Here is a 22568-nt window from a genome sequence, read left to right as displayed (position 1 = left end):
AAAAAAAAAAAAAAAAACACACACACACAAAAAATCACCGTCTACTTAAAGTGGATGTATTATTACAAAAAAAATTAATGGAATAAAAAGAAACAAAACTCTCATGCTTTTCTTTCAAGAACATTCTGAGTAAAAGCCATGCTCTTCAGAGATTATGTGTTCCTCATAGCCCCTCCTTGGGATCTTCAGAATTAGCTACCAAGACAAAGTGGGAAACCCTGTTTCTGTAACTGTCCAGATACCCTACGGATATGTAAAGGTAAGATAAGCATTTTCTGTTAATTTCCCAGCATGGGCAGTTTTAACATAAATCCATCCTCTTATCTTGGGCTGTCCTTAGAAAGAAAGGGTTATTTGATAGATGCATGGAAAGCCAATCTGTGAGAAAGCCTGATTCAGTAACCCCACTCTCCAGGACAACCCTACTCTGCTTTAAAATGGCTCTTGTTCAAATCGTTAGGCAGCTGTCGGGGAATTTTGCTCGGAGTGAAGCCTCAAGTAATATTTTCCTCATTTTTTACTGGGCGCACATAAATAGCACCATGAATCAAAGACACTCTATAAAAAGGCAAGAAGCAAGATTTGATAGTGGTTTTGAAATGGCTCTGGCGCCCAGCGTGGGGAGTACAGAACCTCCACTAGCAGGACTTTTACCCTTAAATATGTTCCTCCTCCCTCCCAGAACCTCCCCAGAACCAGAGGTTCTGATACACCGGACTCTTCCTCTGTGTGCTCCCTTGCATTAAAAAAAATCCACATGTAAATGGGGATGCAGACTCCCTCATTTTACATGTGAGAATATTGGACAAGATAGACTTTATCATTCCTCACAGTGAAAAAAGAGCTTATGCCCAAGTCAGGGTAAATATCCAGGAGAGTCTGGACCAAACAGGAGCAGGCTTTCTGCGGTTTACGGCAGTTACTATTACCAACCTCAGCCAGCTCAGAAGAAAATATTTCTTTTCATTTCGTGACCGCACTGTTTTCCAGAGGCACTGGATAAAAACGCACCTGTCAGCAGATCAGGAATAAAGACCCTCTGCCACATAGGACCATCCTCAGGGACCTGTCTTTTACATTAAGGGTGTTAAGACTTCAGAATCTCTTCCTGTAACTGTAAGTCACTGAGGGGAGAAGACTGAATCATCCACTTATCCATCGTTAGCACCAGCTTATTAGCTGCAATTACAGAATTCCAAGGTTCTGCTCTTATGCGTCCCCATGTGAATTTCCTCTTTGGTATTTTTTCCAGGTATATCTCATCTCGCACTTAGAGTCTGACTTAGGAGGCACGGGAGGAGGCAACAAGAAACCGGCTGCTTGCTAGTCCCTAGGGTGTCCTGTGAGGGGAGGTCCTTGCACCACATAGGGAGAAACTCTGCTGTGGTTTCAGGGGGTCCTGAATAGCTCTCCCCGCCACTTCCTGGACACCGTCCGTGTTGTTACTCCAAATTCCACACAGCATGGTCCGTTCTTAGATTCTCTGTGACCACTTAGCCAAATCAGGAAGAAGTTAGCCTGCCTCTTTTGGATACTTTGCTTTTTTCTAAATAATCATCAGCTTTTTTTTTTTTTTAACCACTATTTGACTGTTGAGAACTCGAAACAGCATCCTTTCCCACTGAAATGCTTCCCCCCAAAACAACCTGTTTGCTGAGCCTTCAAAAGCTTTGCTATTTTTTTAATGGTATGGGATTCAGTTTCCTTCTTCCTTTCATTCTGGCCCAAGCTCTGCCCTCTGGGCTTGTATTCACTAATGCAGGGCACAAGCCTGTGAAGCCAGCTGTGCCCCAGGTACCCTGGCAGGCACCAGGGAGCCAGAACTGAATAAAGCAACATGACCAGCACTCCGGTGTGTAAATGTAAGCATCAACTTCCACACTGAGGATTAATTTATATCCCTAAGTATATAGTAATGATAATGATAATAATAATAATAACCATAATAATGTCTCTTCATTTAAAAAAAAAACAGAATGACTCTGCCTATATGTACACTCTCATCCAATATGCCCTTTTCATTGGCCACTGTCTCGTACCATGTGAAAACTTCTTGAAACCTCCAGCGATGGGAAGTTCACTGCTTCTGAAGACAACATCTGAAGCTGGGCATCTGGGGGCTCAAGAGCTCCAGAAACAGTGCCAGACACACGGGAGGCACCCGAGAAACATTGTACTGAATGAGCAAAACCCATCAGGACTAACATTTCAGTTCATGTAAATTTCACCCAAGTCTGCTGATTCTGGCTTTTGTAATAAAACTTAAAATAGCCAGCATTTATTGAGGACTTAGGATGTCAGGCTCCCCTCTACGTGCTTATATGTGCCTTACTATTTTAAAGTCCTACAACCCTATGAAGAAGGTATTATTATTATTACTATTATTATTGTTATTGTTATCACTCTTCCCATGTTACAGAGAAGGAAAATGAGGCACAGGGAGGTTAGAAACAAGCCCAAGGTCACCCAGAGTAACTGGGACCCAGCCGCCTGGTTCTGGAGCCTGTGCGTAGCGCTCTAGAGATAAAGATTGTTCTCTCCCACCCGCAAGGGAAGCAGCTCTGATGCGTGCATATCTTCTCTGGCCTATGCTTCAGGGAGCCTGTGCTCTCCCTCGCCCTTTTCTCTAGGTGTGTTTCCCTGAAATGCGGTTCCCCAGGTGCAGCTTTGCTGTGCAGGTGCACGCTGGTGGTGCTGCTGTCTGAGTGAAGAGCAGGCAGGGGGCCCAGGAGCCCTGCTCAGCGTGGAGGGAAGCACCAGGGCAGGTGTGCCGATGGCAGGGCAGCCGAGGCTGTGAAGACCCGACGGCGGGACTCTGCTCACTTTCTGAGCACAGAGAGATCTGCACCGATGACCTGGACCTACAGTCGGGACACCTGGAGGTCAGGTGTGCTCACAGAAGACAGACTCAGGGAGACAGCAGTCAGGCCTTCCAGGGAAGGCTGTCCTGAGCCCTGGGCCCCCAGGGCCTCCCTGCTCCTGAGCCCTTGTCACTCACCCCATGTTTCCCGACCCCAGTCCCTGAGCTCCAGGAGAGCAGGGTCAGCCATCAAGCTCTGTGTCAACTGTGCCTCATACACAGCCGGCTTTAGAATCTGGCATTTGATGCTGTGTAAGTATCTCCACAGAAAGTGCATTAAATGTGGGATAGATTAAGGGACCATCCCTGAAAACTGTGGCAGGAGGGTGATCAAGGAGGTCACGCTTTGACGCGCAGGTGTCCATGCAGGCTCCCAATGCGACAGGAAGTCCACTCACTGCCCATATCCAGTCCTTTAACTGGTCCCCAAAACAGCCCTTCAGGGCCATTTCTATAGAGGACTAAACCCAAAGGCTACCGGCTCAGGGTCACAAGGAACCCAGGTGAACACAGGTCTGGCTAACTTCACACCACACCTCCTATATGATAACCAACGAACCGCAGTACCACTTCTAGCGGTTTCTAGATACAGATGATAAACAGCAGATCCAGAGAAGAGGACCTGTGTGCGGGTGATTTAGCACAGCTGTGCCCAGTGAGACCCCCTGGGAAAGGAAGGAAGACAGGCAAGGGTGCATTTCAGCAAAGGGTCCCCAAGAAGGCAGCGCCAGCCTGATCCTGCAGGGGACTCTGGAGGGTGAGCTACATCTCAGTCTGGCCCATCGTGAGACAGGAGATGGGCTTCTGTATCCCTGCACTAAGAATCACTGGTTCATGGCAGGGGTTGGGGGGGCGGGAGGGGATGGGGGACGGTGGGCTTCAAACTCCCAGGCAAGTTCAGATCTTGGGCAGAGTACTTCCGGGAGCCTGGGGCGGTCCTCCAAAGCAAAGTCCCAGGTGCAGGTACTGAGAGAAGAGGGGCAGGAGAAGCACACAAATGGGGGAGGGGCACGTGCTGTGCGTGCACAGGTAGTGAAGAGGATATGCTCAGACAGGGAATGAGCAATTCTGCCAGGGACAAGGGATCACCCTTGGAGAACCTGCATAAATCCTTTCTGCCAGCCCAGTGGACTAGCGGGGCGAAAGGGTGAGGAAGGGAGGGCTAGGCATTAAAAGCAAAAGCAGAGGCAGAGAGGCATGAACCGTGGTACAAGAGGTTGAAGAAAGCCTCCCAAAGGAGAACCTTGGAGGTCAAGCAGACTTTAAGATTTGATCTCAAGGACAAAGGATAGGCAGCAATTCTGACTTGGACCCCCAGGGAGCTGGGTCACCGGACCAGCTGGCAGAGCAGATTCCCAGCTTGCACTGGGAGTCCAAGGTGAGGGGCCCTGGCTTCGGTGTTTCTCAGTTGCCTGCTGCGAGGACCAGAGGGGAGAGCATCCTTCAAGCCTGGGCTCACCCTGGCACATCCTTCCCGACAGCCCTGAGCAGCACTCTCCTCCGGCCCCAGGTGGGCACTCAGAGCCTGGGAGCTGGAGTGTTTCACCTGCTTAATATTCTCCATGAAAACAAGCCTATTTGATATGTAGGGGTACTTTAATGGACCTGAAAAGAAGTTAGTTTGATTCATTTGAAGAATAAATGTCTCTCCCCACCCCTTAACACGGTGAAACTCAAAAGCTTCTGCCTAATGGAAAGGGAAATTACCTCTCAAAACATTACTAAAACTAATCATGGCAATTTGTACACGTTTCCACAATTCACCGCTCATCCTTTCTCCTGCTTTGATGAGCGGTGACTAGCAGATGCCTGTTTGTGCTGGATCACCTAGCACAGCCTCAGTCGGCTTAAGCAGTATCCCTCCCCCTCCCCCTATTTTCCCTTAAGTTATCATCCCTCTAAGGGAAAATAATATTTTTTTAACATCTCCAGGTAGGAAGGACTGCAAAATCTATTAAATAGCATCATTTTGGCGGAAGGAAATAGCCAAGGCTAAGAATCCGTAACATTCATTCACGGATGCAGACGTGCCAATTACCTGTAACCCTGAACTCAGAAGAAAAGAGAGAACAAATCTGGGAGATCCACAAAATGTAAGACTTTGAAGCAAGCAGAATCACAATTTTTTTTAAACTTCTTACTTCTGGTTTCTCTTCCTGGAATACCTTAACCCTTATATGTTCACGGACCATCATTCATCTCTGTATCTCTTGGCACCCAGGACTTTGGCTTATAGGAGGAATCTGAAAGGTTTTGGAACCGCCCAGGGATATCCTGGTGTCGGTGAACCATTAGAGGATCACCTACCATTTATACTTTTCTAGTTTGGGTGATGACCAAGACCCAGTGGCCTTTAGAGTCGTACGGACCACTGGCCCGAATCACCCGCTCTCCCACGTCTACAGAGAAGTAGCTCCCTCTGTGCCCAGCACCAACCAAGTGCCATGAGCAGATGTGATGCACTGTTACAGCTGGGGTATAGTCACCTGTTCACAAACATGTCCTTTCTGTAACGTGGTGATCTTTCTAGAATGCCCAGGGGAGGACTGCTCTTACCTGGTGCAAGCTCAGACCCTGTCCTAGTCTATTCTACAAGATATGTCGCTACCTCAGACAAGAAGGAACTATCCATTTACCACGGAAACCTTTCCCAAGTCACCTGGTTAAAGAGGTCACATTTCAAAAAGTACAGAAGAGAAGAAAACACCATAGTATACCGGTTATGGCTACGTTTCATGTGGGGAGTTACTATTTTTTCTTATTCACAGAATCAAATCACAACACCTACCTTGGAAAACCCAATGACAAAGTACTTCCCCTCTAGAGAAGCAGAATCCAAATCACCTACATACGTGAGGCACACTTCCGTATCATGTGGCTACCACAGAACAGATATATTTAAAAAGAGAAGAAGACTGTGTAATTCTGCCCCTTAATCTGTGCAGCAACATCTTGTGCTTGAACAGCATTGGATTTATGTCTTCCCAGTGCTCCCATTTCACCCGGCTGTGCCTCTGAGACGAAATCAGACTGCCCAACGTGGCACATCATGGCCGCCAAGCCCAGCCGCCAAGGTTTCTCTTCTCATTTTGTCCCCATCCTTATCACCCGCCACGCCAGATCTCCCATCAGCCCGAGAACACCCCTGCTCAGGTCCCAGGGATATCGGGGCCTGGTACCTCTGCCGAGAACATCCTTCCCTTCCTTTGCCCGCACGGCCAACTTCTGCTCACCCTTCCAGCTCTGATTTGAGACCTGTGTCAGCTTCCACCTCTACTGTATTTGTTTGTGTGACACTTCCCGTCTCCCCGGGAAGACTGTGGGTGCCTCCAGGGCAGGAAGGAATCTTCTCATCCCCAGGGATGTGTTCCATGGGACCAGCCTGGGGCAGATGCTACTAAGTAAACGACTGCTGAATGCAAAATAGCGTCACTTACTCTTGCGAGTGGTTATTGTGAGCTTACTATGTGCCAGGACCATTCTAGTCATTGCCCTGCATAATTCATTCAAGCCTTAACATAAACCTATGAGGTAGGGACCTCCTACCAGCCCCACTTTAGAGGTGAAGAACCCAAAAAACCAAACTGGCTAAAATAACTCGTCTAAATCCACATGGCTGAGAAGGGTCGGAAGCAGTATTTGAACCCAGGAATTTCGGAATGTGTGGCCTGCACCACTCCTGAATTATGCCTCTTCAGACAGAGAAAGCTCTTCCTATTTCTGTTTTAGACATAAATGCAACCAAACAAACAAATTAAATGATTTGTCCCAACAAGATCACTCAACTAATAAGTGTCAAAGACATCACGTGTTTTGACTCCTTCTGGTGATTTCTCAATATATCAGTACTCGACTCAACATTTTTTTCTTCTTTTTTACTGAGAACTACACGCAGGTAACGGGAAATATGTCTGGGTGATTGGATGTAAGTATGACCGCTGAAACATTCTCCCTTTGCTCTACGTACAGAAGTTGCTCCATGAAGGGTTGGAGAATATTCCACTCCTGCCTTGAAGCTGGACTGGCCTTGCAATGGGCCTTGACCATTGTGGAGTCACAGACTCCACATTGTGGAGGACAGACCCTGTGCCATTTCCAAGCCTAGCCCTTAAGAGACCTGGAATCTTCCTCTTTCTTTCCCTTGGTGACCTGAGCTACCATAGAAGAAGTTGGACACCCAACCGGAGACAGCTGGACCGTTCCCTTAGGCGGTTCAGCCACCTCAACTGAGGGATCAGATATGTGTGTGAAGACACGTCTGATGTTACGATCGTGGGTAATCTGTCCTCCACTGAGATCCCGGCTGAGAGCAGTGCACAAATGACCTGGCTGAGCCCAGCCAACTCAAAACATCAAGAATAAATTGTTGTTTTGAGCCACTAAGCTTCGGAGTGCTTTGTAATGAGGCAATGTCTAACTGAAAACACTAAAGTTGGAAAATTCACCTTGAGGAAGAAATCGCAAACACTATCTATTCCTCACCCATGGAGCCATCCCTGTTGTAATTACTGCTGACCTCCATGTGGGCCTTCTGTTCTAAATATCATACTCATGTTAACTCAAGGGCCTACCAAGTGGACCACAATTATCCCCATGTCAAACTAGACCAAAGAAGAAAATAGCCTTTTTCCCCCAAAGTGCATTTCATTTTTCTTTTTTTTTTTTTTTTGTCTCTGTGCAGCACCAGGAGGAGTCCTCCTTTCCCCAAGCTGCTTGCTGGGCTCTGCCAGCTGTTGGACACCCAGCAGTCCTCTGATCCTCACAGCTGGGCCCCTCAGCTCCAAGAGACAGCTCAGCCAGAGACGGGGACCGAGCTCTTGAGCTACACAGTCACGAGAAGAAGCAGAGTCCTTTGTCGGGGACCTGGGCATGGCATCCATCAAGTCAGCTGGGCATTAGTCCCACCTGACTTCCAGGTCCAGCCTTGTCCCTGAGACCAGAACCCAGCCTCAAACCCCTGATCAGGTGACCACTCACACGTCAGACTGATTGGACACTTACTTTGTGCCAGTTCCTGACCTGGGACATTTACCTTAATAATCTCCGTAAAATATAAAACACCCTTTTCATCTATAATCTCCAAGACGCACAACCATATAAAATCTATGGGTCGCAGCAAAAGCAGTTCTTAGAGGAAAGTTCATAGTGATACAAGCCTTCTTTAAGAAACAAGAAGAATCTCAAATAAACAACCTAACCCACCACCTAAAAGAATTAGTAAAAGAAGAACAAACAAAACCTAAAGTCAGCAGAAGGAAGGAGATAATAAAGGTCAGAGAGGAAACAGAGATTTAAAAAACAGCAGAAAAAGAATCGGTAAAACCAAGAACTGGTTCTTTGAAAGGGTAAACAAAATTGACAAACCTCTGGCCAGGCTCACCGAGAAGAAAAGAGAGAGGACCCCAAAAAACAAAATTAGAGCTATAATGTCTAAGACAAAGCCCTACAGAGGATGGATATTTATCCTCACGTTTCAGGTGAGGAACTGAAGCTCAAGTTGTTAACGCCTGGGATCACATGACTAGTTCCTGCAAGATCTGGGTTCAAATCTTCTACTTTCTCATTCACCTCCATGAACCATCTTCTGGCAGAAGCTGGGTTGGGGAAGGGGCATGACACAGGTGGTAGCACAGTGGGGAACTAACTGCAGGCGTCCTGAATGCACATAGGAGAGGGAGTGACCACCAGTCTCAGATGCCTGATTTATTCCCTGGAGAGAGGAGTAGAGTGAAGAGTGGAAGAGAAGGACCTCCTTGGAAATGTGGAGCCTTGACTACTACTTAATGCTTAACTCTTTCCAGAGTCAGGGGAGGAGCCGGTGGTCTCCAGTATCTTTCTCTTTCTGTATCACAGGCTTGAGCCAACCTGTTGCCCATAAACCATCAGCCTCCTCTGATTGTCCCTGGCATGGTCCAAGTAGCCTACTCTGCCCCGAATCTCCCACTCCTCCTCCCAGGTGGAGCTAAACAGGTCACCACATCTACACTCCCACTTTGTGGTTATTCAACTGCATACAGTTTTACTCACCATAATACCACTGTCAACAATGGGGTGGTCTAATCGCCAGGGCAACTCCAGATGAATTTTTGGAAGTGTAGCTATGACTGGAACTCTTAACTCTGCTGGATTTGATTTCTATGATATTCTTGGCTACCTTGTACGGTGAAAGTTAAGCAGATTTTACCTAATTCTGTCTTTTTATCTCCACACTTCCTCTTCCATCCCGAAGTGTTTCTTCTTCTTCTTCAGGTCTGGCTGATCTATACATTCTCCCAAATTTACTAAAGAAAATATTTCTGTTAGAATATAATCTTGACGCCTAGCCTTATTTTTTATGTAATAAGTTCTATATTTCGGACTCAACACTATTACACTGAATCTGCTGGGAGCCCTGGATACCTACTAATACTCCAGCTTCTCCAAGGTTAGAACCTGGATTGTTCTTGGCAATCCTTCTTCCCTAGGAGTGTTGCATTGACTCCTTGCTGTGCACAGAAAGTGCTACCACACCTGCCTGCTGACTCAGTCTCCTATACCTAGATGATTATCAAGTTCTCTTAAACAACAGGTTTCTTCTTACCTATCTGCTGGATGCCATTTCCCTTCCTCTTCCTCCCTGACTTGACTTTAGCCAACCTCCACAGCCAGGTTTATCCTCAGATGCCAGCTGCTCCCGGGACAGTGTTTGTTTGTTTGTTTGTTTGTTTCCTTCAGCCAGGTCCCCCTTGCAATAACGTACACACATGGCCAAAGCAACAGGGGGTCTCCATTTCCAAAACCCACTCATTCAACATTCAACAATGATTTACTGAGTGCCTTTATGCATCTAGCACTCTGCTAAGCCCTGGCTTACAGTGATAAATGAAGGCTTACCAGCGGGGAACAAGTGCCCCACTGCCGTCCTCCTGCTCACCTGTCTGCCCAAGGATGGAGGCACTCAGTCTGTGGGGGATCCTTGAGGACACCTTCAAGGTCACTCGGATCTGATAATACCTAAGAAAAGAACAGAGGACAGGCTGCTGAATATCAGATTTCTTATTGTTGGCTGCTGCTAAAAATACCTAGACTTAATCCTAACGATTGTAAGGAACCAGGAAAGTTTCTGGACGACATGCATGATCATCTAGCATCAAAGAGAGATTTATTTCGTTAGCATAGCGTGAAAGGGATGGGATGGGCCAAGCTGAAGACACCGGAGATCGTATGAAACACATTTAAGAGTTTGGTAGTGACGGAAATAGGAAAAAGGAAAAGATAGGTCATATGGCACAGGTACATTAGGGGTGTGATTTTTCTTCAGTCAAAAAAGTCCATTTTACAGAAAAATAGGAAGTTTAACGCATGGTGGACAATCCATACACAAATTGAATTGCTATCATGTTGCAACACAGACAAACATTTCCTTTAGAAACACAGCAGCTGAAGTGCTAATCCTGGGGATACGGACAAACGTTTTTACCAGTGTATTTCTGTGCCTTTGTTTTTATTATGTCACCCGCGTTTCCAGATTCGGTCATTTCAGAATATCGTTCAGGTTCTCACACTGTCAGCAAACTCTCTCATCTGTCTTCTTTTGCCACATGTGCAGAAGCACTCTTTGAAGTTCTGTGCTTTGCAATCAATGATCCTTTTGTTTGCGAGCGCTTGGGAACATTTCTGGCCTCATAATTGTTCTCCCCTTCCACTGATTTCAAACCCATTGTGTAACAGAATGTGAATAAAACTAAGTGAAATAGAAGTCAAATAGACCATGAACACATCAGTCTCTCATGGCTCACTGAACTCACAGCTGGGAGCTATTTTGCTACGGACTCTGTTGCACTGTGAATACACTTGGAGAATGTTTCTGTTGACATGTCTATGTGTATATGGTGATCCAAGGAGATGCAGAGCAAAGAGCACTGGCACTGCACTCATGTAGCTTGGGTGACATCATTTGAGAGCTGTGTGACTTTGAGTACATCACACAACTTCTCTGAACTTGTATCTGTAGAATGAGGATTTTTAAAAAAAAAAGAAAAGAAAAGAAAAAAAAGGGACTTGTCATGACTTCTGCTTCCAGGAAAAATGGAGTAGACATACTTTTTCTATCCCCACTAAGTACAACGAAAAACTCTAGACAGTATATAGAAAACAAACAAAAGAAGATTCTTAAAGGTGAAAAAGAAAGCAAACAGTCTAGGGACCTCAAGGTCCAAGGAAAGACATGATGGTGAGTTTCCTGCATTTTCTTTTTTGCCTCGTATACCACATATACCTCTCTCCCTGTAGCTCATCTTTTAATCCCCTCTGTAACACATTTTACAGAACAAAAGTTTTTAATCTTGACAAAGTTGAATTTATCATTTTCTTTTATGGATCACGCTTTTAGTGTGCAGTTTAAAAGAACTCTCTGCTTAGCTCTGGATCCCAAAGCTTTCCTCTATTTTTTTTTCCTAAAAGTTTTATATTGTGCATTTAAGTCTGTGATTGACTTTGAGTTAATTTTTACATGAGGACTGAGATTTAAGTTGAATTTTTGTTTTGTTTTCTTTTGGCCTGTGGATGTCCAGTTGCTTCAGGACCGTTTATTGGAAAGGCTTTACAGAATTGCTTTTGAAACTTTGTCAAAGATCTCTTGGGGATATGTGTGCCTTTGTGACTGCTATGTCGGGGTAGAGATCCAGGCTCCCCAGAGGGTCTCCACGTAAACCAGGCTAGGTGGAGTTCTCGTCACCAGCCACTAGTAGTGAAAATCTAGCTCCCTACAGGAGACCTGCTCTTGCCAGGTGGGGGGAAGGTGTGGCTTGTTACAGCTTGGCAGTGGTGGACATCTAGGCTCCCACTTGGCCTTTGCTGGTGTGGGTGGAGGTGAAGCCACTGTTTTTCCTGTGCTGCTTGGCTAGGGTAGAACTACTATTGTCAAAATTTTTCTGTCTAGCTAGGCTGCTTCTTTCCTGGTCCTTTGTCTAGAGACAGCAGGCTTTTTGGTTGGAGCTTCTTTTTGATATTTAAAATGGCCTCTGAGTGTAGAGGTAAAGTGCTGTCTAGTGTGTTCCTAAAAGCAAGAAGGCTGTGATGTGCCTCACACAGAAAACAGTGTGTTAGATAGGCTTTGTTCTGGTATGAGGTACACTGCTGTCAGTCATGACTTCAATGTTAATGAACCAGAACCAGATGAGTATATATATATATATATATATATATGCCTTTAAACAGAAACACACCTAAAACAGGTTTATGTATTGATCAATGGATGAAAATGTGACGGGAGGCTCCCAGGAACATAACGTATTTGTGCCCTTGTGACTGCTGTGGGGAGGGTAGAGATCCAGGCTCCCCATAGGGTCTCCACATACGGGAACAATGGCTCATTATACAGAGGATGTTTACTACCATCATGAAATTTACAGGCGAAACATAATAACAAATAACCATGGACACCATCATCTGTGAGAGGGAGGCTGAGGCAGAGTAGAAGGTCCCTGCACTGTCTATAGGAGACAGCTGCTACTTAGCAGTAGCTAATTACCACTGTGCAGAAATGTGGGCTATGCAATGCTAGATCTTTTCGTTTTTCAAGGGAAGACAGAAATTGGGATTTTCAATAAAACATCTTTAAATTTTTAAACGTTGGTTCATAAATCAATGACAATGACAAGAGCAACAGCAAAAACAATGAGCAGCAGAAACCATGGCCATGGCGTTAACAATAAAGCACTGTGTTGACACGATAAAGCACATTTTCAGGCTAAATCTCCATGGGCCAATAATTGGCCAACTCTAATTTAGATAAATACAAGATGTCACTTTTAGTGTTTCCATAATAAAAGACCAGTGCATTTCAAAAATCTCATCATCAAAGGAAGAGGCACAAATTGCACCACCAGCAGTTGTAATATTCTAATGGCTTCCTCTCCAAACACAAAATAGGTCAATCATTGCCAGAGGCTATGTATCACTTTTCTATCAGACTGTGCCGGAAGCAGTTGCAGGTATGCTCAAGATTTATTAAGCATCTCTGCGCTAGGATCCGTTCTAGGAACTTCCACGTAGGCAATCTTGTTTGACCCTCCATAAAGCCTTTGTAAAAGAAAGCATCATCTCCAGTGTCAACCAAAGAAGACGTTGAGTCATTGGAGGTATCTAACTACTTAGCTAAAGTAGTTAAGCTAGCAAAGGGCAACGAGGTTCTAACTCCAGAAATAATACTAATTTGTTTTTGCCTGTTACATCTCATAGGAATCACATTTTGTTGCGTAATTATAACACTTTTATAACCAACTCCAGAGCACTGTCTGAATTCCTGCTCTTTAAAAGCACTGGTGCTACTGAACCTTATTTCAAAGAGCTAGTCATCTTGCACTTCAGATGCTTTAGAGGCATTATGTTGAAAGAAGTAAGTTTCAATTAGGTTGGTCCATTTGGCTTCTGGCTTGATTACACAGAATGTTTAAACCCCTTTAGCAATTCTCTTTTGTCTGACATGAAGGTCCTGCCAGGTCATAAACTCATAAACCATGTCATATATGATATACATGATACTGTTCGATCCCTTCAGAAAATCTGTGATGCACTTACCATGACTTCCATCTTTAAATTAGAAAACTAACCCTAGAGATGAAGGCATTTGTCCGAGTTCACCTATTTGGTAAATACTGTTAGCGCATCTCCTAGAATAACCTTATTGCTTCAAATAGATATCCTTTAACCATCTTAAAGCCACCTTTTTCCAGCTGTGGTGACTCAAGGAAGACACCATGAAGAAGGGAGCAGTTGGCTCAAATCCTTGGAGAATGAACAAGTGGTAGGAGAATATGGGGTATGAGTACCAGTCAGAAGGAATGGAGAAGTTAAGACCAGGAAGTGGAAAACTTCAGACAATGTGCTGCTAAGGTTTGAAGGGTCTAGGTTTCCACAGAACCCCTTTTGGGAAGTGATAATAGAATAGTCATCCTCTATTGGCTTCCAACCACTGAACTATGCCCTTTACCTAATGTGGCAGGTAGAATAATGTCCCTTCCAAAGATATCTACATCCCAATCTTCAGAACCTGTGAAAAAAGAATTAAGGTTGCAGATGGAATTACAGTTGCTAATCAACAAAAAAAGTATTTTAAGTACAATGAGAGCTGTACTTTTCTACACCGTTGGTAGAAATGAAAAATCACGACAGCCCTTCTGGAAAGCAATTTGGCAAGAATCTCAAATATGTTTATTTTCCTTGACTCAATAGTTCTAGCCTAGGCATCTAACTTTAAAAGTGTGTGTGTGTGTGTGTGATTTTATAATAATGAAACATCAGAACAACAAAGACATAGTTAAATAAATGGTTGTACACTCATATGATGACATATAAGATAGCCAATAAAAATTATGATTTTGAAGAATACTTCATAATGGAAAAATGTGCAACACAGAATTTTTAAATGGGAATATCCCCAATGATTTTTCTGATACGTTGTTTAAAAGTTCAAATAATGCCAATAAGTGGATCAATAAACTTTGAATAAGTTTAAAGAAAAAGAAATGAGGAGATTACTCTGGATTACCTGGGTGTACCCAATGTATTCACCAGGCTTCTTCTAGGTGAAAGACGGAAGCAGACAAGAGAGTGACCAAGCAATGCAACGTGAGAAAGACTCTATCGTCCATTGCTGGCTGGGAAGAGGGGAGGGGCCGCCAGCCAAGGAATATGGGCAGCCTGTAGGAGCTGGAAAAGATAAGGACACAGAATCTCCCCTGGAGCCTCCGCAAAGGAATGCAGTCCTGCCAACGTTCTGATTTTAGCCCAGGGAGACTCATTTCAGACTTCTGACCTCCAGAATTGTTAGATAAGAAATTCGCGTTGTGTTAAGCCACTACGTTTGCGCCAATGTATTACAGCAGTAAGAGTAAATTAATGCATAGAGGCTTTCAGATTCCCTCCTTACGACAAAGTAGACAGGAATGGTTATATCCCTATGTTAACAATAGACAAGCTGTAACTCAGAAAGGTTAATTAATTTTCCTGTAGGCACACAGCTAGTTAATGGGAAGTTTAGGGATTAAAATGCAGGACCATTTGACTAAAATCAAGCTCTTATTTGGGGGGAGGCAAAGCCTGGCGCTTCCCCCTTCAGAAGCTCACCTCAATTTCCCCGTCACCTTTTTATCCCCAGAAGCCCAACCCCACTCATTCTATCACTAATGTGTTTCTCCCTGTTTTCTCAAAAACACAGTGAAAACAAGAATGATGCTTTTCACTTCTGTGTCGCTTAGAGCTCTTACTAAGAGCACTGTACTACGGAGAGAAAAGCATCTCATAAACATTAGTTCTCAGTTGATTATAGAGATATCCATCACCACCAGCTGCTGGAGGAGAAGCCACACCCTATTTATCTTTGTATTTCCAGCAACTAACATGGTGCTGACACACAGTTGACATTCATTTAGTGCCAGAGGAATGTATGAATGAATGAAAATTCCAATAACAGGAATTCCCTCAAACCACAGGTATATACAATCCAAGCCCAACATCTAAAACTGTATGAGTGACTCAGAATCCACAAGCAATTCTTTTCATACTAATAAAACTAGAAATCCTATTCTATAATGGCAATACAGAGATCTATGGCATTTTTGTCATAACCACTTTTATATCAGACATATTATGAAACCACCACTCTGGGACCCAGGGACATTTGACATGACCTAAAATACAAATCACTGTGTTTGTGGAAAGGTCCACACAGAGTCGGGAGTCAAAACGCCTAGGATCCAGAGCCCAGAAGGCAAACTGGAGACAATAACTTTCCTCCTCTGAGCCCCTTTCCTCGTGGGTGAGGACACCTGTAATGGCCTCACAGAACCGTCACGAGGTATGAACAGGGCTGTGCATGGAAAGTCCTGGATATGATTCTCAACCCCCATATTCCATTAAAGATAAAATACTGGTGTTACTATTACCTAAGGTGTGTGTGAAATAGACATCCTCCCCCAAACACCATCCCTATCTATCCTCCAACCTCACAGCTGGGGTGAAACTGGGGGAAAGGTGAGGGTCTGGGTGGGACAAGGTTCAGAGATGCCTGGTGGACACAAGATGTAGTGCTCTACTATGAAATGGTTTTGCCCGTATGGCTGGAAAACATCACCTTTCTTTGAGTCTTCAGAGGCAATATAGCATAGTGGTTAAGAATGTGAATTCTTAAGCTCTGCCTGTTAATGGCTGTGTAACCCAACCTGAAAGTGGAAGACCCACTGATTTGGGGGGTGAAACTCTCTGGCCTAGCAGGGAGACAAAGGGAAGTCTTGCCAGTAAGAGAGGCTTGATGTTCCAAAAAATTAACAACAACAGTAAAAAAAAGACCCAGGAAATGACCAACATATTTTCACTGCACACTCACAGACTGATTCATCTGTTCTCACAGTATCCACCCACCACGACAGGACTACAATCCATTTGTTGGAATTCACTGGCTTTGGTAGCAAATAATGAGATACTTTTTCAAGAAAAGTCCACTTTAATATTTTAGCAAAATTTGTCTGGATACTTCAAAAACAGCATCAAAACAACGATTATAATAATTCAGTCAGATTCCACTGACATTTACTCTGAGCTCCCTCCTCGTTCCTGTATCCCCATCTCCCTGCTGATCCAGAAGGGTCTGCGTGGTAATCATACTGTGAACTGTCTGCCAAGCATCCATAATTCCCTCCTTCCTTACCCAAAAAATAAATAAATAAATAAATAAATAACAGACTTTGTCAGGGAAAGCAGTGTGCCTACTCAAAACTACTCTCCCTCTGGAGTCCCTTGCAGCCAGGAGGGATCTTAAGATCCTCTCCTGGTTATGGAGAGAAAAGCATACATTGTCAGATGGAGCAAACCAGAAAGCTTTGGAAGAAGAAGCCTCAGGTTTATGACCTTTGGGTTGTGTGTCCCTTCTCTGACTTTGTCTTCTGACTTGGCACAGACAGAAAACAGCAGCGGATGTTAAAGCAGCCATCTTTCAGCTCTGGGGACGAAAGCCGTGTGGAAAGGATGGTAGATCAGAAACGTACAATGCAGCCCCGGTGTCATCAGTGGCACAGTGATGCTGTCTGCATCTGGATTTCTTGGGACACCCTGTGGTATTTAAGTCAGGGCTGGTCACACGTCTGAAGCCAAACACAATCTTTCCTGATGGAATCTGATTCCAGACCGTCCTGGGGCCATATTTTTCTATGGGGGAAAACTCAGAAGACGGGACAGAGGCAATCTGACTTCTCCCCCTGACTTTCTCTTGGCAGTGGAGAGCTTAGCTTTACCATGCATTAAGCCATTAAAATCTAAGATTCCAGGTTGGACTTTTTGGTAGAAACAAAGCGGATAGTTTTGGTCCACCAGAGTTTAAAGCTACTTCCGGGAGAAACAGGGATCTCTTTGTGTAGCTGAACCTAACTCACTGTCATTCTCCAACAGGGTGTGTGGACAACACACACACACACACACACACACACACACACCAGTAATGGCAAAACTGAGTTGCGGTTACTTAATAAACATGCGTTCAAACTGTTTTTAAATCAAATGTCTACAGAAACCCATTTACAGAGTTATTGCATGTTTAAGTGGCACATCCCCTACCAGGCAGTGGTGTGTCAATACTGCAACACTTCAGGTTCTTTGCCTTCAAGTTGGTAGCTTGAAATTGGCCATGATGGGTATATATGCATCAGGGAAACTGACCAGCGTTTCGACTCTTTTTTTCCTTCGGAGCCAGTTTTAAACGTTCATCAGCACACCACTGCTGCCCCCTCCTCTTGGTACCATCACCACTCCATTCTTCTAAAGAAAGGGAATCTGAAACCTGAACAGAGCAAATAAGCGGGCACTTTGGAAAAATTCCAAGCAAGTCACCGTTGGGTGGGACTCAAACTGCCGAGCCTTCTGGAAAAATCTATCTTACTGCTCAGAGACACCTCATTGAAGAAAGCTATACCAGTTAGGTTCCTGAGATAACTCTCCTACCAGCTGGAAGAAAAATGACCTTCACAAGATGGGTGCCCCTTAAATACAGACTTGGAAGTCGGAACGAAATATCTATAATTCCTCCCCGATTTTCACCTCTTCTTATTCACATTAAAAACCAAAACAAAACTACAGCCGCGACAATGATGTTTTTGTGTGACTTAAGACAATTTAAACTCTCTGAACTTCAGTTTTCTCACTTGCAAAGGGGGCTATCAGTTCCCTTCTAGAGTTGATATTGAGAGAAATAAAAGCCAAGGCGCAGAGCAACAATGGACTGCAGTAAATCACGGGTATTATTTTTGCTGTTGTTATTTTTACGTATCGACCCCAATAGGTTCACAAACAAACGCTCCCGTTCATAAAAGCAGGCCACTTAAGGAACTCGAAGCCACAACACAAGCAGCCTAGTTGGACATGCTGTCTATAAAAAATGAGGGTGCAGAGCTGCTGGAACACTCAAACAAACGTGCTTCCCCATCCTGGCATCTCCCTCTGCTGTTTTCATTCACACTGGCTGCTGGACCTGTTGTTCCTACCTAATGAGTCAACCCAGACGGGGGTTCTAATGTGCACCAGCGGCCATGTGTCAGTGTTGCCCGCGCCGGTCTCTACGTCACCCAGAAAAGCACCATCTGCAGGTAAAATGAAGGTTCCCTCTCGAGAGCCAGTGTGGGACGGGATGTCATCAAAGACGCCTGGCACCGGTGCCTACTCAACGGGGGTAGGTTCTCTTTTTGACTGGAGGCAGCATTTTATTTTCTTCAATTTGTGTTGCTTGGATTAAATGACGTTGGGTGGAAGCAGACTTTCAAGCTTCTCCCACAGCTTTAAATGACATGGGTGATTTAAAACCGCAGACCAGAAAATCTGCTGTGCAATATCACACTGGGCCAAGGGTATCTGCAGAGAGAATTTTTCTAATGGGTTAAGACCTGATCCAGCAACGAGGTCCAAGACGTCAGAGGCTGGGGGCAGGGTCGGGGAGCAAACACAACTCACAGGTCTTTTGTGTACAGGGGCCAGAGGCACGGAATGAAAACACGTGGTGGAACCTCAGAGCTCTGGCTTGTACCTCACACAGACCAGGTGTTAAATACCGACTCACCTCTTAGAGGAGCATGACCTCGAGCAATTCACGTGACCTCTCTGGGCTTTGGTTTCCTCATCTTAAAAATCAATGGTCATGAGGAACAAAGGGGACCCTACAGGGAGAGCGCGCCTGGCACGGTGCATGAGACGTGGGAAGCACCAATTCCTTTTAAAACTATAATTGTAATTAGTAAAATAGTGGCTTATCTAGATGCTGCCATTGGAAAGTAGACTCAGCAAGTCGGAAGATGGTCCTCAAGTCCACCAAGCTAGTTTGCAGAGTCCACGCTAGAACACAAGACTGCTCACTTTGGTCCTTTTTCCAACCCATCGCACCGATATATTTGGACATAATTTAATTCTAGGATATACGTTGATATTAAGTGATCATATCTTCTATACAAAGATGAGCAAATTATCTTATCGTTGCTTTGGATACTCCATAAATATTAACAGTAACAACCACAATATCAGAGCAAGAATAAAGGAAGCCACCCGTTCTTACAAGCCAACCTGAGTCAGGTACCATACCAGGTGTTTTACATACAATGTCAGGTTCTACCTGGACAGTACTCGTAAAAGATGATCATTATCTCCTCCACTAGTCCTTTGAGGAAACTGAAGTTCAAAAAAATGAAACTATATACTCATAGACCTACAGCTTATAACTAGTATTAGGATGCAAGCTCATGGCTATGTAACTCCAAAGATAAAAAATATATATATATATATTCTTCCAATTAAGGTCAACTCTGGTCACCAGCAAATGTAAGTGGGGTCCAATGATGACTCATAATAGCATGAAGAGCCCAAACATGAAAAGCCAGGCCAGTGACGATAATGGAAAAAGCCGTTGGAAGTTTTCTGTCCACTTTATTCATATTCTTCCTACTCACTTATGGTCAGTTGACCAAAGCCAGGTACAAGGCATCAAGACAGCGGCTGAGGACCCAGCGATGGATGATAAAACAGCCCCTGTCCTCGAGGAGCTTACAGTCTAGCAGAGATGAAAGCCAATTTCGCAAATAATAATTCTCATCGTAAGGAGGCTCTCAAGAGTCTTCGAGAGGATGAGGTAAAGGGCAAGGTTAGCTCAGATTGGGAGATGTTGCTTTCAGTAGGATGGAGGGGTCCATCCAAGGCAGAATTGAATTAAAACTGGTCCTGAAAAGGAGCACAGCATACAGGAGAGACCTCACATGTCAAGAAACAGAAGTGTGAGCCAAGAGTCAAGGCCAGGGAAGACAGCACAGTGGCTAGAGCAGAAGTCAGTATCTTGAATGTCACCCATTTTCAGCAGGCCCTCCTTATAATGCTGGTCTCCGGGTAACAAGGCTGGACCATGTTCCGTAGAATCACAGTGTGCTTCTTTGGTATTAGAGTGCAGGCTTTGACCCAGAGCATGATTGAGATCCTGGCAGACAGGGGTGCTCTATAATGGAGCTGTGTTCATGTTGCATATAACTGCATGTGAGTTCACCTGACTTCTTTAGGCTTTGACCCATTTCACAAGTGTAGGTTAGTACTGATGAAGCTTAGTGCCATCTTAGCTCACCCTTGAAGAATGGGTAGGTCTTGGCCATGCCGGGAAGATGCAATGAAATTTTAAGGTGGAAGAGCAGCTTGGAGACCTGCAGAGGGGTGGTTCCTGGAGAGCACGTACGGGAATAGTGGGGAGCTAAGTCTGGCTAGAATGCAGGATAGGGAATGAGGAACTACAAACAGATATTTCCGAAATAATTTACTCTAATGTCTGCTACTATATAAACAGATGACGCAAGATATACCTCCTCCACCACCCAGAGGGTGTAAGTGGGCGTGGTTAAAGGTACCAACTGTGAAATCAAACAGAGCTTGGTTTGAGTCCCACATTCATCACCTCCCAGCTGTGTGACCTTAGGAAAGTTACTTAACGTTCCTGAGCTACCATTTCCTCTCTTGTTATGTGTAGATAAACAACTAGGCCCAACTCATAGTGTTGCCTGAGGGTGACATAAAAAAAGTTTAGTGCAGCACAGAATAAGTCTTTAATAATTACCAGCTGAATTAATGTAATTATTACCATTATTATTTTAATAAAGATAGTTTTGTGGAAGGCATTGTGCTACACTGGGAATGAACAATCTTTGGAGTCCAACCTGGGTGTGAATCCTGGCGCTGCCACCTGCCAGGGGTGTGACATTAGGAAAATCATTTCGTCTCTCTGAGCCTCAGTTTCTTCATTGGTCAAAGACGCGTAGCGACACCCCTCTGGTAGGTCTGTTGTAAGAATAAATGTGATAATATATGAAAGGTGCCTGCACACCGTGTGTACTCAGAAAATACGAGATGCTTCAAACATCGTTTTGGACGATGTCACCTGCTACCCTGCTTCCATTCTGAAAAAACTCAAGTAATCTGGTGTGAGTCATATACCATGCATGGGCTATGACGAAGGGTAAGTGGGTACTAAACCTGCATTAAAAACAGCTTGAGAGATGATGGATGTATAGACAGAGACAGACAAATAAACACACTTGCCAACTGTTCTCGGAGAAAGAATCCCTGACCAGTTCCCAGCCCTTTCCATCAGAATGTGTCTCTTTTGAAAAGACACCGTTGGGCTTCCCTGGTGGCACAGTGGTTAAAAATCCGCCTGCCAATGCAGGGGACACGGGTTCGAGCCCTGGTCCCGGAAGATCCCACATGCCGCGGATCAACTAAGCCCGTGCACCACAACTACTGAGCCTGCACTCTAGAGCCCGAGAGCCACGACTACTGAAGCCCGTGCGCCTAGAGCCCGTGCTCCGAAACAAGAGAAGCCACCGCGATGAGAAGCCCACGCACTGCAACGAAGAGTGGCCCCCGCTCGCCACAACTAGAGAAAGCCTGAACGCAGCAACGAAGACCCAACACAACTAAAAATAAATAATAAATAAAATTTTTTTAAAAAAAGAAAAGACATCGTCACCACCTTGGTTAATTGTCTTCTATCAGCTGCTATGCCTCTTAATTGCCTTTCCCCTGCATCGGCAGGCGGACTCTCAACCACTGCGCCACCAGGGAAGCCCTTAATTGCCTTTTGATATAAAAACTAACAGGAGCTTGAAGGCATTCTGGAGATTTCAAGGGATTTCCTTGTCTGCATAGAGATGTCCATTTCCTCACCCATCAAATCTTTATTTCTGCAAAACCGTTCAGACGGAACAATAAAGAAGTCCCTTAGCTCCATTTGACTAAGAGATGTGCTCTGTAATTACAATGGGGGAGGCGTTTGAAACCAAAAGATCATTCTATGAAGCCAGCTGTCACTCCGCGCCAGCTGGCAGCGAGGAGTGGGGTGGAGAGCAAGGACTCAGGGTCGGAAGGACCCGGAGAAGCAGGAGGTTTGCCTCTCGGGTCGGCTGTGAGGCTCAGAAGAGGCAGTGGGTGTGAAGAAGACGGTACCGTGCCCAGCCAAGGCTCTGCACTCTGGTCACAGTTGTGAATGTTAATACAAACATGATTAGCATGTCTGGACAAGCCCTGGGCTCAGTGTAAGGAAGAAGACCTGGGTCAGGAAGGTTAACAGACAGATGACACTATCTAAATGTTAAGTGAATTGAACAAATAGACGAAAGGGAAAAGAATCTCAAATGTTTAAGAGCGGCATTCAGAGGCGGCT

General features: G+C 44.8%; 1 protein-coding gene across 1 annotated transcript in view; it reads right to left on the bottom strand.

Moving 5' to 3' along the window:
- Positions 1 to 22568, bottom strand: part of FAM135B (family with sequence similarity 135 member B) — a 174355-nt gene that overhangs the window by 125101 nt on the left and 26686 nt on the right. The window contains exon 2 of the mRNA XM_024129426.1: positions 9774 to 9853. Coding sequence (XP_023985194.1) covers positions 9774 to 9853 — 80 coding nt within the window. The remainder of the gene's footprint in view (positions 1 to 9773; positions 9854 to 22568) is intronic.

This window comes from Physeter macrocephalus, chromosome 15 (assembly GCF_002837175.3).
Source record: "Physeter macrocephalus isolate SW-GA chromosome 15, ASM283717v5, whole genome shotgun sequence".
NCBI classification, from domain to species: Eukaryota; Metazoa; Chordata; class Mammalia; order Artiodactyla; family Physeteridae; genus Physeter; species Physeter macrocephalus.
Note: the sequence above shows the minus strand (reverse complement) of the source record. Positions and strands in the feature narration are given on the sequence as shown.